Source organism: Heloderma suspectum, chromosome 3, assembly GCF_057233095.1.
Source record: "Heloderma suspectum isolate Gila_16-S chromosome 3, 16-S_ref, whole genome shotgun sequence".
Classification (NCBI taxonomy): domain Eukaryota; kingdom Metazoa; phylum Chordata; class Lepidosauria; order Squamata; family Helodermatidae; genus Heloderma; species Heloderma suspectum.
In genome coordinates this window covers 128494874-128510715 of record NC_139460.1, presented here as the reverse complement: position 1 = coordinate 128510715, position 15842 = coordinate 128494874, and the positions used below count along the sequence as shown (strand labels likewise).

General features: G+C 42.0%; 1 protein-coding gene across 1 annotated transcript in view; it reads left to right on the top strand.

Moving 5' to 3' along the window:
* Positions 1–15842, top strand: part of UXS1 (UDP-glucuronate decarboxylase 1) — a 53544-nt gene that overhangs the window by 35884 nt on the left and 1818 nt on the right. Inside the window, exons 7-14 of the mRNA XM_084844488.1 lie at positions 1783–1887; positions 2755–2814; positions 4512–4633; positions 6290–6409; positions 8676–8719; positions 11863–11923; positions 12719–12776; positions 13238–13341. Coding sequence (XP_084700614.1) covers positions 1783–1887; positions 2755–2814; positions 4512–4633; positions 6290–6409; positions 8676–8719; positions 11863–11923; positions 12719–12776; positions 13238–13341 — 674 coding nt within the window. The remainder of the gene's footprint in view (positions 1–1782; positions 1888–2754; positions 2815–4511; positions 4634–6289; positions 6410–8675; positions 8720–11862; positions 11924–12718; positions 12777–13237; positions 13342–15842) is intronic.

The window sequence follows — 15842 nt, the reverse complement described above, 5'->3', positions numbered from 1 at the left end:
TACAATGTTGCTTTACAGTCAGTTTTGTTCATCAGAATTATTTTTCCAACTGACTTAAAAAAAAAAAAAACATAAGGAACAAATTAATACTAGGAAAGTTTTTCAATAATTGTTGTATCACTTCAGTGTAATTTAATGGGAGCTAGTTTAGGGGCAAATTCCAGCTTAAATTTTTTGTAAAGGAAACAAAATTTGGAAAAATGATTTTATTTCCTTTGTTTAGCTTGTACGTTACAAAATGAGCTAAGCTTTGTTTAGCTTGTACGTTTCATAGCTCTCGCCCACTAAACGTTTGACCTGTTCAATTACTACTTTGCATTCTCATTGTTTTATAGCCATCTGTCCATTCTCCTACTTCTACCCTCATAGTAACTTGAGCATCACCTTCTTTACTTCTGTAGCATGTTCTTACCGAGATAACTTGAGATTTTAACTACTGCTGGGACGGGCAGGCCTTTGCAGGGGGAGAGAGTCTTGGGCTTCTTCAGAGGAAAGGAGGATATATATACCTCTTAGAGAATTATATCTCTTAGAGATAATTATATCTTTATATACTACTTATAGTTATATAAGTAGTATATAAATCTGTTAAAATAATAATAGTAATAATACATCTTACTCCCTCTCCTCATTAGCTCCTGGTTCTCATCCTGACTGGAAAGTCACAGAGTCCTTTCTCCCTTTGTCTCTTTTGGGTGCAATCCTATGCAAGTTTAGACAGAAGTAAGTCCTACAAGCCCCACCATGCCCCATCCATCCATCCATCCTAGGAGTTGTAGGACTTCTTTTCTGTATAAATGTGCATCGGATTGCACCCTTAATGCAGTTCTCCAACCATGTCTGCTTCGTACCTTGCTTGCTAGTAAGTAAGAGTAGGCCCTTTACTCACAACCAGGCTTTTGCTCATGGTGGTTGAGGAGAAACAGCTGCCTGGAGAACCTGGCGCCCTGTTGCCTCCCTTTCAACACTGCTGTTTGCCATATGGCTTCCCTCCCCTGTCGCTGACCCTGTTCCCATATCTGGTGCTTTGGAAAGGTGGAAGTGCCCCCTGAATGCCCACAAGTACTAATTACCCCTAATTTTAATCCAGGTGTGTCTTTCTCAAAGTATACCTATCCCATATTCCCTCGTAACCTAACACAGGATATCTTGCAGTTGGAAAGTACTCTCGCATGCACGCCAGTTATATGATGATGGGGTTGATCACAGTTCAAACTTCCATATTGCTTCTGATGCAGTGCTCTTCAATGAAGTGAATTAATGTGTTCAGGTTTTGATTAATCAAATGATGGAAGATCAAGCTGTGTAGTTTATGTGTGAACCTCTCCATAGCTATTCGGAGTCCTGGGATATTCACTCATTCTCTCTCTCACTCTCTCATATATTATGTTCCTCCTAGGACAGGGATGGGATCATGTGGCCCTCCAGGCATTGTTAGACTGCAACTCCCATCACCCCTCACTATTAGTTGTGCTGGCTAGGGCTGATGGATGTTGCAGTCCAACATCTGGAGGGCCACATGTTTCCCACCCCGTTCTAGGATGTTCAACTACCCCTGCATCTTCCATGGGATCAACTACCCCTGCATCAATAAAATGCTAGTTGAAATGTCAGCTGTGTTTTAGACACGCTTGTATCTATGTACACTGTAGTACAGGCTAGAAGAGTGATGTAATTATTTTTGCTGAGTCTCAAATAATTTCCCTAACTTTCTAATCTGGTGTAAAATAAATGGTGCATGTTCTCTCTCTCTCTCTCTCTCTCTCTTTCTTTGTTTCATAGTGGACCAGATTTACCATCTAGCCTCTCCAGCTTCCCCACCAAATTATATGTATAACCCTATCAAGACTCTAAAGACCAACACAATTGGGACACTGAACATGTTGGGTAAGTATAAACCTACATGAATGGTTGATATGAAGTATAATAAATCAAAATGGTACTTTCCTACAGATTTCATTGACGTAAAACCCAGCACCCTAACCACCTCTGTGTCTTGTCTTTAAAAGTCTTAGTGTTCTTATAGTGCCAACAATGTATTTTCTTACAATTTAGTATCCCTGTTGTCAGATATTTAAATGCGGAAGCAGCCATTCTTAGGGGGAGTCATGCAGCATATTTTGGTCCCCCCCAAGCACTTCCAACTATCCCAGTGCAAGCATTTGTGTGCACAAATGTGATTGGTGAACCAGGTAATCATGGATGCATTTTAATTATCATAGTGGCTAGAATGATGGCATTTCCAAGAGTAGCACAGAACTGGTAAAGACGTTGCCTGCTGCCAGTTGCTGCACGGTCAGTTAAGTATGTATTCTGGCCAACTCTGCCCTTAAATTCCTGTCATGTTGCAAGTTGTATTCTTGACAAAGAATTGGTAGCATTGCCAACTTGATATGTAGGTATGGACAAGCTGTTGGCTGTGATGGATACTTGTAGTCTTCAACCAAGTAGGAGGTAATTTGTCGAGTCCTAAGATAGCATTCCAACTGCTCTCACCTATGCTGCATTCTTTGCTTCTGTAGGGCAGATGAGAGGATGCTTTTCTTTTTAACTCTGGATAATACATTGCTCATAAGCCTCATAACTTTCAGTGGGATATCTGCGTTTCCTGGGTCAGAAGTTTTGATTTGAAAGAAATGTGGGGCTCTCGCTACGTAGCCAGCATTGGTAAAACAAAAATAATAATAATTAAGTGAAGAGAATTAGCAGCACACCGGTTCCTTTTCTCTAAAATTCAGCTTTCTTTTGTCTAAGGGTTAGCAAAACGTGTTGGAGCACGGCTTCTTCTTGCATCCACCTCAGAAGTGTATGGAGGTAAGAAATGAACTTGGCTTAGTATGTTGGCAGTGGCTGATGTGGGAACCACTTTCTGCTGCAGGACAGATTCCCACCAGTGTGTAGGCATTCTGACATGCTTTTAAGCAAAGCATGGCTAGCCAGGTGTCCACAGATGTTCAATGACTGTTGCATATTCCTACAAATTTGCCACCCTCCCCTAAAATCTTTGGATCTTGCTACACTTCTTGATGAAGACAGGTATAAAGGTGAATATTTATGTATTTATTACATTTATATCCTGCCTTTTTTCCTCTCGTAAGGAACCCAAGGCAACTTACATTATTCCCCCTCCTCTCCATTTTATCCTCACAACACCCCTGTGGGGCAGGTTAGGCTAAGAGTCAGTGACAGGCCCAAAGTCACCCAGTGAGCTTCATGGCCAAGTGGGGACTAGAACCTGGATCTCCTGAGTCCTCTATACCACATTGGTTCCCCATCCACACAAACAAGTGGCTGATTGGTTGTCTCCATTTTAAAATTCTGAGGACATCCATTTCCATGAATGAGTGGTGTTGATGTTAGTTGTGACTTCACATCAATGCACAGGGGTTGATCCCTCCACCACCATTCTCAAGAGCACCACTGTCCTTTTAATCATGAGTTACTATATGTTTGCATTGCCCTCAAATATGCACAAGTGCTTGCCATGCTATTGCCTAGTTGGTGCTACACAATAAAAGAAAACCTCCACTCCTCCTACTTAAGGAGTTTCTAAAGTATTGCCTTCAATGGTCACTGTAGTCAGTTCAAATTTCCACTGTTTTTTTGATGTACAAGCTCCTCAAGTGATACCTGTGTTTTCATCTGTGGCCTGACCTGCTGAAAATTGAGCAGAATGTCCAGTCTGCTTAGTATCTGTTCTCACATCTACGTGGGAAGAAGCCATGGACAAGTAGTTCATGCAGCACTGTTAGCTGAGTGTTAATCTTTCTTTATCCAGTAATCCATGGGAAAGCATTTTAGAAGATAAGTGTGTCTTTAGAGCCAAATAAAAGTTGTCAACTCTGAATAACTTACCAACTTCTCATCAAATTAATGTATCCTTCATCAAAACACACTGTGGCACATAAGAACGGATTCCATCTGTTTTTCATAGCTGCCGGGAAAAGTGAAAAATCAAGTTAGGAGTGGGAGGAAGTGGCAATTGCTTTCTATATAACTATTTCTATTTTACAGTAACTGAGGCAAAATCATTAAGTACTTTAGGTGAAAACTGAAGTATCAAGGCTGCAAACGTGTTTGCTAGGGATCCTTAATTGTTTTTGACTGAGCCGTGTGGTCAGTATAGGAAGGATTGGCCCTGCTCGAAATGGGCTTCTTTTGCCCTTAGTGAAGCCAGTGAATAGCCAAATTTGGCTATGTAGTATCATGACATCAGATCCCATAAGTGATCCTTGATTGGCTGGGAACACTCAAGAAGGAATGAAACACAGAAAAATTGTCACAGAAGCTGCTGCTTTTGGCAAAATGTTGGCTGCAGACAGCCACAAAAAACATTAAGGCTTTATGGTGGGAACGGCTTGCTGCCCTGAAATTGCAGCTTTCATGGCAAAAAGCAAACTAGGAGAATATTCAACAGAGCCATTGTTCTGTAGAGAGTAAATTAATATTAATCCTTTCATTGTTACTGGATAGAGTGAAAAACTCGTGATAGCTTACTCTTTTCTCTTAAGATCCTGAAGTTCACCCACAAAATGAAGATTATTGGGGTCATGTGAACCCCATAGGACCCAGGGCATGTTACGATGAAGGGAAGAGAGTTGCGGAAACAATGTGCTATGCCTATATGAAGCAGGTATCGGCGGTAACATTTTGATAGTAGTGATAAATATTCAAAACTTGAGAAATCAATGCAATTATTCATGTATTTATTTAAGCCATTTCTTAGCTGCCTTTCATGACCACAGTCTTCCTAAGGCAGCTTACAGCATAATGCAGAGCTGTAGTAGTTAACACATAATATAGAAATACAAGGTCACTCAGGTGGTGTCACTGAATGAGCCTAGGGAGATACAAGATGGTGTCTACTAGGGCTGAGCTGAAAGTTCTCACTAGAGAACTTTGGGGTCAAATTTAGAGGGCCCTGAAATGGGTGCATTCTTCCAGTTTGAGGGGAGGGATAAATTTACTCAAGGGACTTGACATTAGCAGCAGTGGCAAATCTTCTATTCCTTTTTTTTTTGTCCACCATAGTTAGTGCCAGCAATAACAGAACTTCCCTCTCAGTATATTTTATCTGTGAGAACATTCTGGAAGAACTTTTTGCAAAACCTGACCTACATTCAGTATTAGCTCTGGAAGATAAGGCTGTTAATGGCTACTAGTCATGATAACTACATTTTACCTCCAGTATCAGAGGCAGTGTGCCTCTCAATACCAGTTGCTGGGGAACACAAGCAAGAGGGTGCTAAATTGCAGTCACATCCTGCTTGTGGGCATAGGCATCTGTTTGACCACTGTGGGAAGAGAATGCTGAACTAACCTTTGCTGAGATCAAGTAGAGCTCTTATGTTCTTATGACATGCAGTGAACTTCATGGCGTATTGGGGATTTGAATCTGGGTCTCCCTGATCCAAGTACAACACTGAAACCCTGCTATACCACACTGGCTCATGAAGCAGTTGTTCTGCTGAAGCTAAGCAGTAAGCTACCTGGATAGCAGACTGCCTCAGAGCCATGTATAACCCATTTTAAATGCTCTGAAAAAAGAATAGAATCATAGGGTTGGAAAGGGCCTACAAGACCATCGAGTCCAACCCCCTGCTCAGTGCAGGAAGCCTGATTCCCAGGCGGTCTCCCATCCAGGAACTAACCAGGGCTAACTCTGCTTAGCTTCTGACATCAGATGAGATCAGGTGCATCCACCCTTTGCTCAGTGGAGAATATGCTAATAAATACTCATTCCTTCAACCCCACCCAAAATTTGAATGTATGGGATTGACATTAGCAACATTTTAGATCATAGAAACCTCACAGGATACAGTAACACTGACATATTCTTTATGGCGCTTGGGTTTAACATCCTTGGCTAAACCCTGCAATATCAGTTCTGCTTGCTTGCTTGCAGTGTTTCATATCCCAGTTGGCCTAAGAACCCATTTAGTTCAACCTGGACAACCCTTGACAAACCATTCTTTAGTACATCCAGAGAGAGCTCTGAGAGAAGAGTTCTGAGAACAGTAGTACCATAGGTAACAGCTCTGTCATCAGACAGCACAGTATGAATCAGGTTAAAACCACGTTATATTATGTGATTCCAGTTTGGTTGTCGTCCTCTGGCATAATTCCATAAAGATTTGAACACAATGTGAGAATATTGAATTCTTCTTCCTCTCATTGGTTACCTTTGTCTTGTTGGTCATTATCTTCTGTCTGGGGTGGCGCTGGAGGGGAGAACTTCCTTGGGTGGGTAGGGTGGTTTTTTAATTAAAAAGCTTCCTTATGCTTTCAGGAAGGTGTAGAAGTAAGAGTTGCAAGAATATTCAATACTTTTGGCCCTCGGATGCACATGAATGATGGCAGAGTTGTCAGTAACTTTATCCTGCAGGCTCTTCAGGGAGAACCTTTAACCGTATGTATTGTCCTCTGAACTTATTTACTATTCATTGGATAGACAGAGAAGCTGCAAGTGAATAGCTTTAACCAAAGCCTGTCATTCTGTGAAACATCAGTTGTAGGAATTGTTAAGTTTATGAGTAGGAACGCTGAGCTTAGAAAACCCGGGCCCAATACCCTCATGAAATCTTAAAGCTGTGCAAAGAATCAAGGCCTTCTAATACAATGGTGCTGAAACATAGCCAAACTATTCTGCTGATAATGATTCAGTTCAAGGTTTCATTTACATTCAGAGCACAATCCTATGTATGATTTCTCAGAAGTAAGCCCATTATGCTCAGTAGGGCTTGCTACATAGAATTGCAGCCGTAGTGAATATACTGAGCCTTCTTTTTCCAGAGGCACCAGTAGCACACTGTTAAAGAAATCTGTGTCTTACAGTGACTACCCAATTGGATATTTGCATAATACATTCTGCTTTGAAAAAATCCATCTTGTATTGTCACCTAATTTATTTGGCCAGAAGTTTGTTGTTGTTAAGTCGTGTCCGACTCTTCGTGACCCCATGGACCATAGCACGCCAGGCCTTCCTGTCCTGCGCTCTCTCCCGGAGCACGCTCAAGTTCATATTCATTGCATTGGTGATGCTATCTAGCCATCTCATCCTCTGCCGTCCCCTTCTCCTTTTGCCTTCAGTCTTTCCCAGCATCAGGGTCTTTTCCAGAGAGTTTTCTCTTCGCATTAGGTGGCCAAAATATTTGAGCTTCAGCTTCAGTATCTGTCCTTCCAATGAGCACTCAGGGTTGATTTCCTTTAGGATGGACTGATTTGACCTCCTTGCAGTCCAGGGGACTCGTAAGCGTCTTCTCCAGCACCACAGTTCGAAAGCATCGATTCTTCGGCGCTCAGCCTTCCTTATAGTCCAGCTCTCACAGCCTTACATTGCTACTGGGAAAACCATAGCTTTGATTATGCGGACCTTTGTCGGCAAGGTGATGTCTCTGCTGGCCAGAAGTTTAACAGGAGTTAAAATAGATCTTCAAGGTCATGGAAATCATTTTCTGCAAAGGGAAGGTTCACACATGCATGTATGTCACTTGTTGAATAATTAAGTGATGCTATCAACCATATGAGTAAACTGAAAGGTATCTTTGCATTGACGTTGGTTAACATGGCAGCTGAATCTGTGATGCTTTATCTGTGACAGCTATTCACACATCCATTCACACTTGATGCTACCGGTCAGGGGTGGCAAACATGTATGTATGAACCGGTATTGAATAGCATCTGGTGTGATCAGACAGCATCTGGCAGTTGGCTGCTTTGGTTATCGTTCTTATATGTAAATGCTATGAAAATAAGAACATTAAAAATTGCCCATTACATTTTAAAGATTTAAATATCACTTTTTTATGTTATATTAATACTTTATATTAATGGGGCAGAGTTGCAGTATGTTGTAAAATTTAAAAAAACCTTTTTCCAGGTGGAGTCTCAAACAAGGATGTTTTGATGTATTGCACTCATTTTAAAGAACAATAAAATCTCATGAGAGTCGTCCTGCAGAAGATTGAAGTACATTGTTTTCTGGCAAACAACTGTGTACCAACAGAGCTCTTGTAGTCTCTGTGTTGACAAGACTGTTGCTAGAGCACATGATGATTTGCCCAATCTCTCAACTTGCACTAGGAAAAGAAAGATAGTGTAAATTCTTCAGTGCTGCAAACTGTCAGGAAAGGCTCTAGGGATGTCTTTGAGTCTTTCCTTTGTCAACCCACACTAGGATTCTTTTTCTTCTATTTGCGCATTTTATATATATGTAGGTGGTGGGGAGACAGAATGTGTTCATTTGGTATAAACTGGGATGGAATCTTTGAAAAGAAAGAAAAAGAAAGAAAGAAAGCAAGCAAGCAAGCAAGCTAGCTCTTTTCTAGGTGGTGCATTAAAAATGCTGGCTGCTTTGTTGAATTAATTGGTGCAGAAATGAAAAATGAATGGAGGGGCAAAACCTGGGTGTGAAGACTGCCTGAGAAAACTCACTGATGTCATCCTGAGTTGCTTGTGAGAAATATTAAAATATACTTGAGGTTAAAATGAGCTAACTTTCCTAGCCGCAGATAATCAGTTACAAATCTCATAGATCGGGGCAGATTTTGCTTTAAATTCATGCTCACAAATGCAGTAGGAATTATCTGTATGCCACTACAAAATGATTGACACATTATTGATACCTCTCATAGCTTAACATACATTAATAACGCTGGTTGTATTTTCCCACTTAGGTATATGGGCCTGGCACTCAGACCAGAGCATTCCAGTATGTCAGGTACATTCCTTTCATGTAACACTGAACAAAACAATGGAATAAATGTGAAGCGCTGGGGTGGGAGAGGGGGAAAGACTGTATTTTGACACTGGCTATGCAGTGGTGATGGTATGTGGCTTTTCATTACTTTACTATTTGATGTTGTTTTCTCTGCATTATTCACTACCCAGTTAGTTTAGAACAGTATTTCTCAACTGTTTGGGACTGTGGTCTATTATCCTAACATGTGAAAACAGTACATACATTATGAGTAATAGTAACCTTTAATATTCCAAACCAATACTCTTTTTTGCACTAACCTAGCTTCAGAAAGTTTAAATAGGAGGAATAACTTCCCTTGGTGGGATCTAGAGCGAAGTCCCTGTTGAAACTGCTACGGTGGCTCACAAAACAAAAAGGACTTGCCATGCAGCTGCTTTCTAATGCCTAGCAGCCAAACAAAGCACATCCCTCTATTCCAGTGATACATCGGAGAACGGCTCGTGCAAAAAACACTGCTCATGCAATGAGTCTGTTTGCAAGAGTAGTAGGTGCAGCAAATGCTTTTTGTTTCATGGGTGGCAGCAAGCATCTTTATGCGAGTTTCTTTCTCCATCACACGGCTTGACGACTCAGTGCGTTTTTTAGTCCATCTCTGCACTGTCAGAACTAACGCTCAGAATTCTACTGAGCAAGGTGTGTTCTGCGGGTTTACTCCATCTCTAATTCCTCTCCAACTGCCTTCAGATCTTAACTTCGGGAATTCCTTAAATTGTTTTTGCCATTGGCATATGCACCGTTTTGCTACAGTTTTTAGTTTTGTGTCTCCCCCTCCCCTTTTAGAGGTTACTGGTGCAAGCCAATGCTGGCATATATTTGATTAAAGTGGCATGCCAAAAGGACTCTTGATGCAATTGCACGATCAGTTGAGGTTCCTTTCTATGCTTTGTTTTCTAATTAGTGTGCACATATGCTAGTAAGAAGGGAAGTGACATGAAAAAAAAATCAGCCTCATACTGCTCGTGCACAGCAGTGTGAGCAAAGTCTGGACAGTAAAAACAACAGGAGTGGAATGGTGCATCCCTAATGCACCGGTCCTGCTCTAGGAACAACATTAGGTAATTGAACACAAAAGCTTGGGAGAAATGTGGATAGGGAGACCTTCGGAAATGTTCCTTCTTCTAGTTCTGCCTGCTGTCAGCAACCAAGGACATAGCAGCACGTGTGAGACTGATGTCAGAAAAAGAGGCTGCTGAGAGCAATAGTAAACCACCATTCTGAATGCTAACTGTGCTGCCTTACTTGAAAGCCTGGAAGTTCTGTTGATTCAGAAATATTTTTGGTCTGGATGAACTTAAGATGCTGCCGTATAGCAAGCAAGTCAAACCGTTGCTCAGTACTGTCTACTCCGGCGGGCTTGGCTCTCAGGAGTCAAGTGCACTCTTAGCACCTCAGATACTTTTACTGGAAGTTGCCAGGGTTCTTCCGTATGCAGAGCATATGATCTACTACTGGATACATCCCCGTTCCAGTTGCTGAGTGGTACGTCTGTCTGTGCACGTGGATAGTACAGAAGCATGAGTATCCCAGACCTGTAAATGAAACTTTGAAACTTTTAATCCCATTTACAGTATCGTAATTGTGCAGATGAGGATTCTTATTGACAGTTTCAGTTTAAGAAAAGCCCAGCAATAAAAACTGTCTACGGAGTTACCTTTTTACCCTTGAATCACCACTCTTGATCTTCCCTAAGGCAGTGTAAAGGTCACAGCAGTACATGCCACTGAAAAGCACTTACTGCATGTAGCTACCCTACGCTCCCGACATCACATGTCATGGGTTAGATCGTATGTTTATATAATGGGCACACCAGCAGTCCTTGGCCCAGGCAGATGCCCTTTGGCTACCTTTGTGAAGATAATGCTGTTTCACAGAGGAATGCTTTCATATAGGTGCTTTTCAGCATGGCCGTGTAGAACATAAGAGCCCTGCCAAGGGTCCATCCAGTCCAGCATTCTGTTCAGACAGTGGCCAACCAGCTGCCCACGGGAAACCCACAAACAGGACATGAGTGCAAGAGCACCGCCCTCTCATGTTCCCTGGCAACTGGTGTACATCGGCTTACTTCCTCTGATACTGGAGGTAGTATATAGCATTGTTGCATTTAAACCAGCCCATGGTATATCCATTATCCTATGTAGTGTACTTTTAGAGTTTTCTTCCAGTATCCTCTGCTTGCCCAGTGCCTAGCATGCCACTGGTACAAAATAAATGTACCATTGTGTCCACTACTCTTGTTTTCATGAAGTGGGAAGTAAGTGCCTTGGTATGGAGTAGCTTATCTAAAAAAAAGTCCAAGGTGCAGGTTTTCATAAGCTCCTTGTTGATATTTCTAGAGTTGAAAGCGATGGTAATACTAGAAGCCATCGTAAAGTTCAGTGTCTTCTCTTTTTCTTAATCCACTGCTGCCATCTTGTGTTTACAGGCATGATATGCAATTTGTGTTTGGAAAGAGCAAGAGGGTTTAGCTGCACTGATGATAGGAATGTAAGCTCTAGTCTACTAAAGGCACAATGCAATTGTTAACCTTTATGCTGCTGTTGTCATTTTTGCTGCTATAGTTAAATATGCCTACTCTTCTGGAGGTTTTAAGATACTATTCAGTGACAGAAGCAACGGCTTGATTAGGCAGTTGAGGGTCAAAGGGAGAGGGCTTACCATCCTTCTCTGTTTTTGTAACAGAGCAGCAGTATTGGGTCCAAGGAACCCAAATCTCTGCCATCCTGCAACTAAGTAAATCAGCTCCTATCACTCTGAGTTGCATGTTCCTCAGCTTCCAATCCTGGCAGCTTGACAGCTGATCACATGGTTCTCTCTGTGCACTGGTAGGATGCATCCTGTCTGACACAGCAATTGGCACCAAGGGAATTCTGTATTAAACTAGTTAAGGCAGAAATGTATTACTCCACTCAATTATGTGTTCTGCTGAACTCCCAAGTCAGGTGCTATGGTTCATCTGCTGCTAGGGCTTACCCTGAGGTTACAGCTACCAACATGCAGAAGTGCTGCCACTAGATTTCCTAGGAATCAGCATTTTTGCAGGGTCAGGCAGCAAATGTATGAGGAAATGACTGTCTTCTCAAGCTGTCTCTTCTTTTTTGTAGTGACCTTGTGAATGGACTGGTGGCCTTAATGAACAGCAATGTTAGCAGTCCTGTTAACTTGGTAAGCAAGCAGTTTACTTCTTCTTGATATATGGTCTGTACATGAACTAAATAAAGTGACAGGGAAACAAGATAGCATCCAAAATCTACTGGGGGGCAGGGGGGGAGATTTGTAGTATGTAGGTCTGAGAATTGTAGTAGCTATGTACCGTTCTGATTTACTTTTCTGCTGGGCATGTGCGTAACAGGAGGAAAGGAAACATGGAGGACACCCAGCATTATAAATCTGACTTCCTTCCTGTGCTTCTGTTGCTGTGCAAAGCACTTGCAGGCCAAATTTTATAACTTCAGTTCAGTGTGTGCTGGTCTGCTTTTGTAACAATGGATTGTTACACTGTTACACTAAATAAACTGCGTAGGCTTTCCCCACCAAAATAGGTTTCATCTCCCATGGTTCTTTTATCAAAACAGAAAATACATCAGGGTGTTGACTCTCATGCTTGTAAGTATTAGTTGTGGGTCCCTAAGGGTAGCTCTGAGATGTTGTAAGATTTATTGACATAGGTCTGGTTCCAAGGATGGTGGTGGTGTGAGCAGTGGGCACTTCCACTCATGGGGGGTGGAGGTATCCCTGATTTCTGGCGAGTCTTCCTTCCTGCTGCAGCTGCCTGTGCTTCATTCTGTTCCAGAGGGCTTCCTAACTCTCAAGAGTAGATTTTCTGGCAGAGGGAATGGAGAGGCAGAGAGCCCCCATTCTTTTTATGGCACAGAAGTTAGAATCCAAGCCTTTATTGCCCTGTTAGTTATCCTATTGCAAATAAGCTTTTAAAATATCCTTTTAATATTGTATCCTTAGGGGAACCCAGAAGAGCACTCTATTCTAGAATTTGCCCAGTTAATTAAAAAGCTTGTTGGTAAGTATGGTTTACATTTACATTTTTGAGCAAAATGGACATATGGCATACTTGTATCAGCTGGTATGTATCCAATGGTTGCAAACTGGTTTGTAGCTATGTTTAGAGAAAACACGATGCAGATGTAGCACTGACTCTGATAAAAATGAAAGGAAGGGAAGAATTCACTTGTGAGGGGAGACGAGCATGCACACCCACAGAATGCTGTTTATCTTAACAATGGGCTAGAAGCTTGGACCACATAACTGTATTGGACCTTTATGGTTCATTGATTGTATACATTATATTTTAGGAAACCCGTATTGTTGCGAATCCTTTGAGTCAGCCTGTCTTCGAATATGTGTGAGCAGCAAGGGAATGTATCTGTTTTTGCTTGTTTGTAAAAGCCGTAAATACCACCAGTGCATAGTTGTCAACAACAGCATGCATAGATATGTAGTGCTTGTGTTTTTGTTTTACAGGCAGCGGAAGTGAAATCCAGTTTCTATCAGAAGCTCAAGATGATCCTCAGAAAAGGAAGCCTGACATCAAGAAAGCCAAGTTACTACTTGGTTGGGAACCTGTGGTATGTATTGCTAGAGTAACAGTGCTGTCTGTGAATATTTTCGAAATGTAAGATTAGCATCTGAATAAAGTTTGGTGTTCCTTGCTCTGCACAGAAGCTAATAAAATTATTCCGTGTTGTGCTACTTCCTTTTGGGGGTATTGGGAAAAGGTATTTCTAAAAAATCAATATTGCTACTGCTCATGGAAAATGACTACAGTTCTACAATTTGTTCTTAATTCAAAAAGCAAAGCTAGTTAAATTCAGTACAAATCAGCAGGGACTCTTACGAGCCAAAGTGATTTAACAAAGGTACTGACGGAAAGTATGTGCAGTTGTTTTGCATGTGGGTCTAACTCAGCTCCTACTGAGACATGTTTATTATTGATTGGTAGGTCATCATTGAGCCTAGAGGCTAACTGTGGCTTCTACCTTTTGGACTGAGTTGCTAGGCCTTGCCTTGAGACCTTAACATCTGTTTTCACAGCAGTAGCACTGCTGATAGAAAACTAGAATGCTTTTTGTCTGCAGGTTGTGTGTAGATTTGAAATTAAGCCTGTATCAACTCTGTTGCCAGTAGAAGCTAGTTGTAGTTTGCACTATACTTCAGTGGAAGGTATAATTTAATAAGAGTAGTGTCTGTGACTGCTATCAGTCCTCCTCAGCCCAGATATAATCCTTTAATCCATAATCCATATAAGGTTAGACTACTGTCTAACAGTGCAATCTTATGTCCACACAGTAGTAAGTCCCATGTCTGTAGGAAGTAAGCACTGGGCTAAATCTGTTGTCGTGTAAGCAGACTTCCGCTTACACAACTGCACTTTTCCCTTCCGGTCCTCCCCCCTGCAGCCACCTCTACACCCCCAAAATTACTTGGGAGGTCCCCCAACCCAAGGTCAAGAGCAGATTCAGGGTATGCAGTGGGAAGGGGGAATTTGATGTTCCAGAGTGTATGGTCTGCTGGTGGAAGGACACCGCTGGATGCAATCTAACATAAACAGCTATCAACGTTTTTTAAATGGTAGTAATTTGCACTCCATTACAATTCTTTATATGGAAGAGTAAGTAGAGTGCAAGTACGTGAGTTTGTGTAATCTTGTGTGTGAGCAAGAAATTTTGTATCCTGTTCTTGCCAGGTTGTGTGAATCTGTGAAGTTAACAGCATATACGTGTCACTCAGAAGTAAGTCCTCATTGAGTTCAATGGGGCTTACTCCAGATATGTGTATAGGATTGTAATATAAGGCTCTTAGCTGATTTTACTGACTTGTTTCTAGGCTGCAAATCCTGTAAATATGTAGGATGGGGAAAATATTGGGGCAAAAGGAAAAACGTTCCCTGTTAAGGATAAGTAATTCCCATGATCCTGGCTTCACGGGGTGGCAGTTCAAAGCATATCTGCATGAAGCAAATCTGGAAAATTTGAGGGGGAATGGAATTCGGGAGCTGATCATTATGGTTGTCAGTTCCAGTAGGCATCTAGTGTGTTGCAGAAGCCATTTCCAGGAGGGCGGGGGTGGTAAACGATTCTTCATGGTTCATGTGCAAGTGCTATGCCTTGTAGTATAGGTGATTGGAATGAGCATGAAGTAGTATGTGCTTTCCTGGGTGGGAGTGATAGAGGCCTGAAAAGGTGGAGATACCAGGTTTTGATCCATTCCCAAAACTCTCTAGCCACTTCATGCTACCTGGAGCCTGCCCAGGCCCTTCAGAAAGGCCTTTGGGATAACAGCTATCTGCTAGGTAGCTGTGGTAATTCCTGTATGACCCCAGCTCCAAAGCTAGTGGAAGGGGTTGTGCAGGCTGTGGCAACAGCATGCAAGGAAGATAATTAAGTAGCAACCTGATAATTAAGATAATCCGCCAACAACACACTGCAACACTCCCTGCTATAGCATGAGGCTGGTACTCTTCAGAAGGGACTGCAGTAAAATCTGTTAGTAACCATTGGCTAGAGCATTGCATTTATCAAAATGAGCAAGCCCTCCCCTAGCTGCTGGCAAGAGAATCATAGAATAGTAGGGTTGGAAGGGGCCTACAAGGCCATCGAGTCCAACCCTCTGCTCATTGCAGGAATCCAAGTCAGAGCATCCCCACCAGATGGCTGTCCAATGTGTACATGCGGCTATATAGATTATTTTCCAGTTTTCCTCTGCAGTGAGGTTTTAGATGGTGGAAAAGAAATGATGCACTAGGAGGAGAGAGTCACGCATCTTCCCAAATCTTTCATTGCTAATGTGGAGGATGAAGTTAAGTGGGCAAATGAGAAGGCTTTGGAAGTAAGGAGGCAAGTTGTACCTGAGGGCTACCCCAGTTACCTGCACTCCACATTTGGGGATATAAACAGGCTAGTTGAAAGAGTCAGTTTTGCAGCTGTCACAGGAATTGCCTCTTGAGTGCAAAGACTGTTTTTCGGGTATTTGGCAAGGTAGCTAAACATAACTGACTGTAAACGCTTTTGTGTTACGGTTATGATAATGATGATGACCAGCAAAGCATTTTTTTTTATGAAAAGCAGTG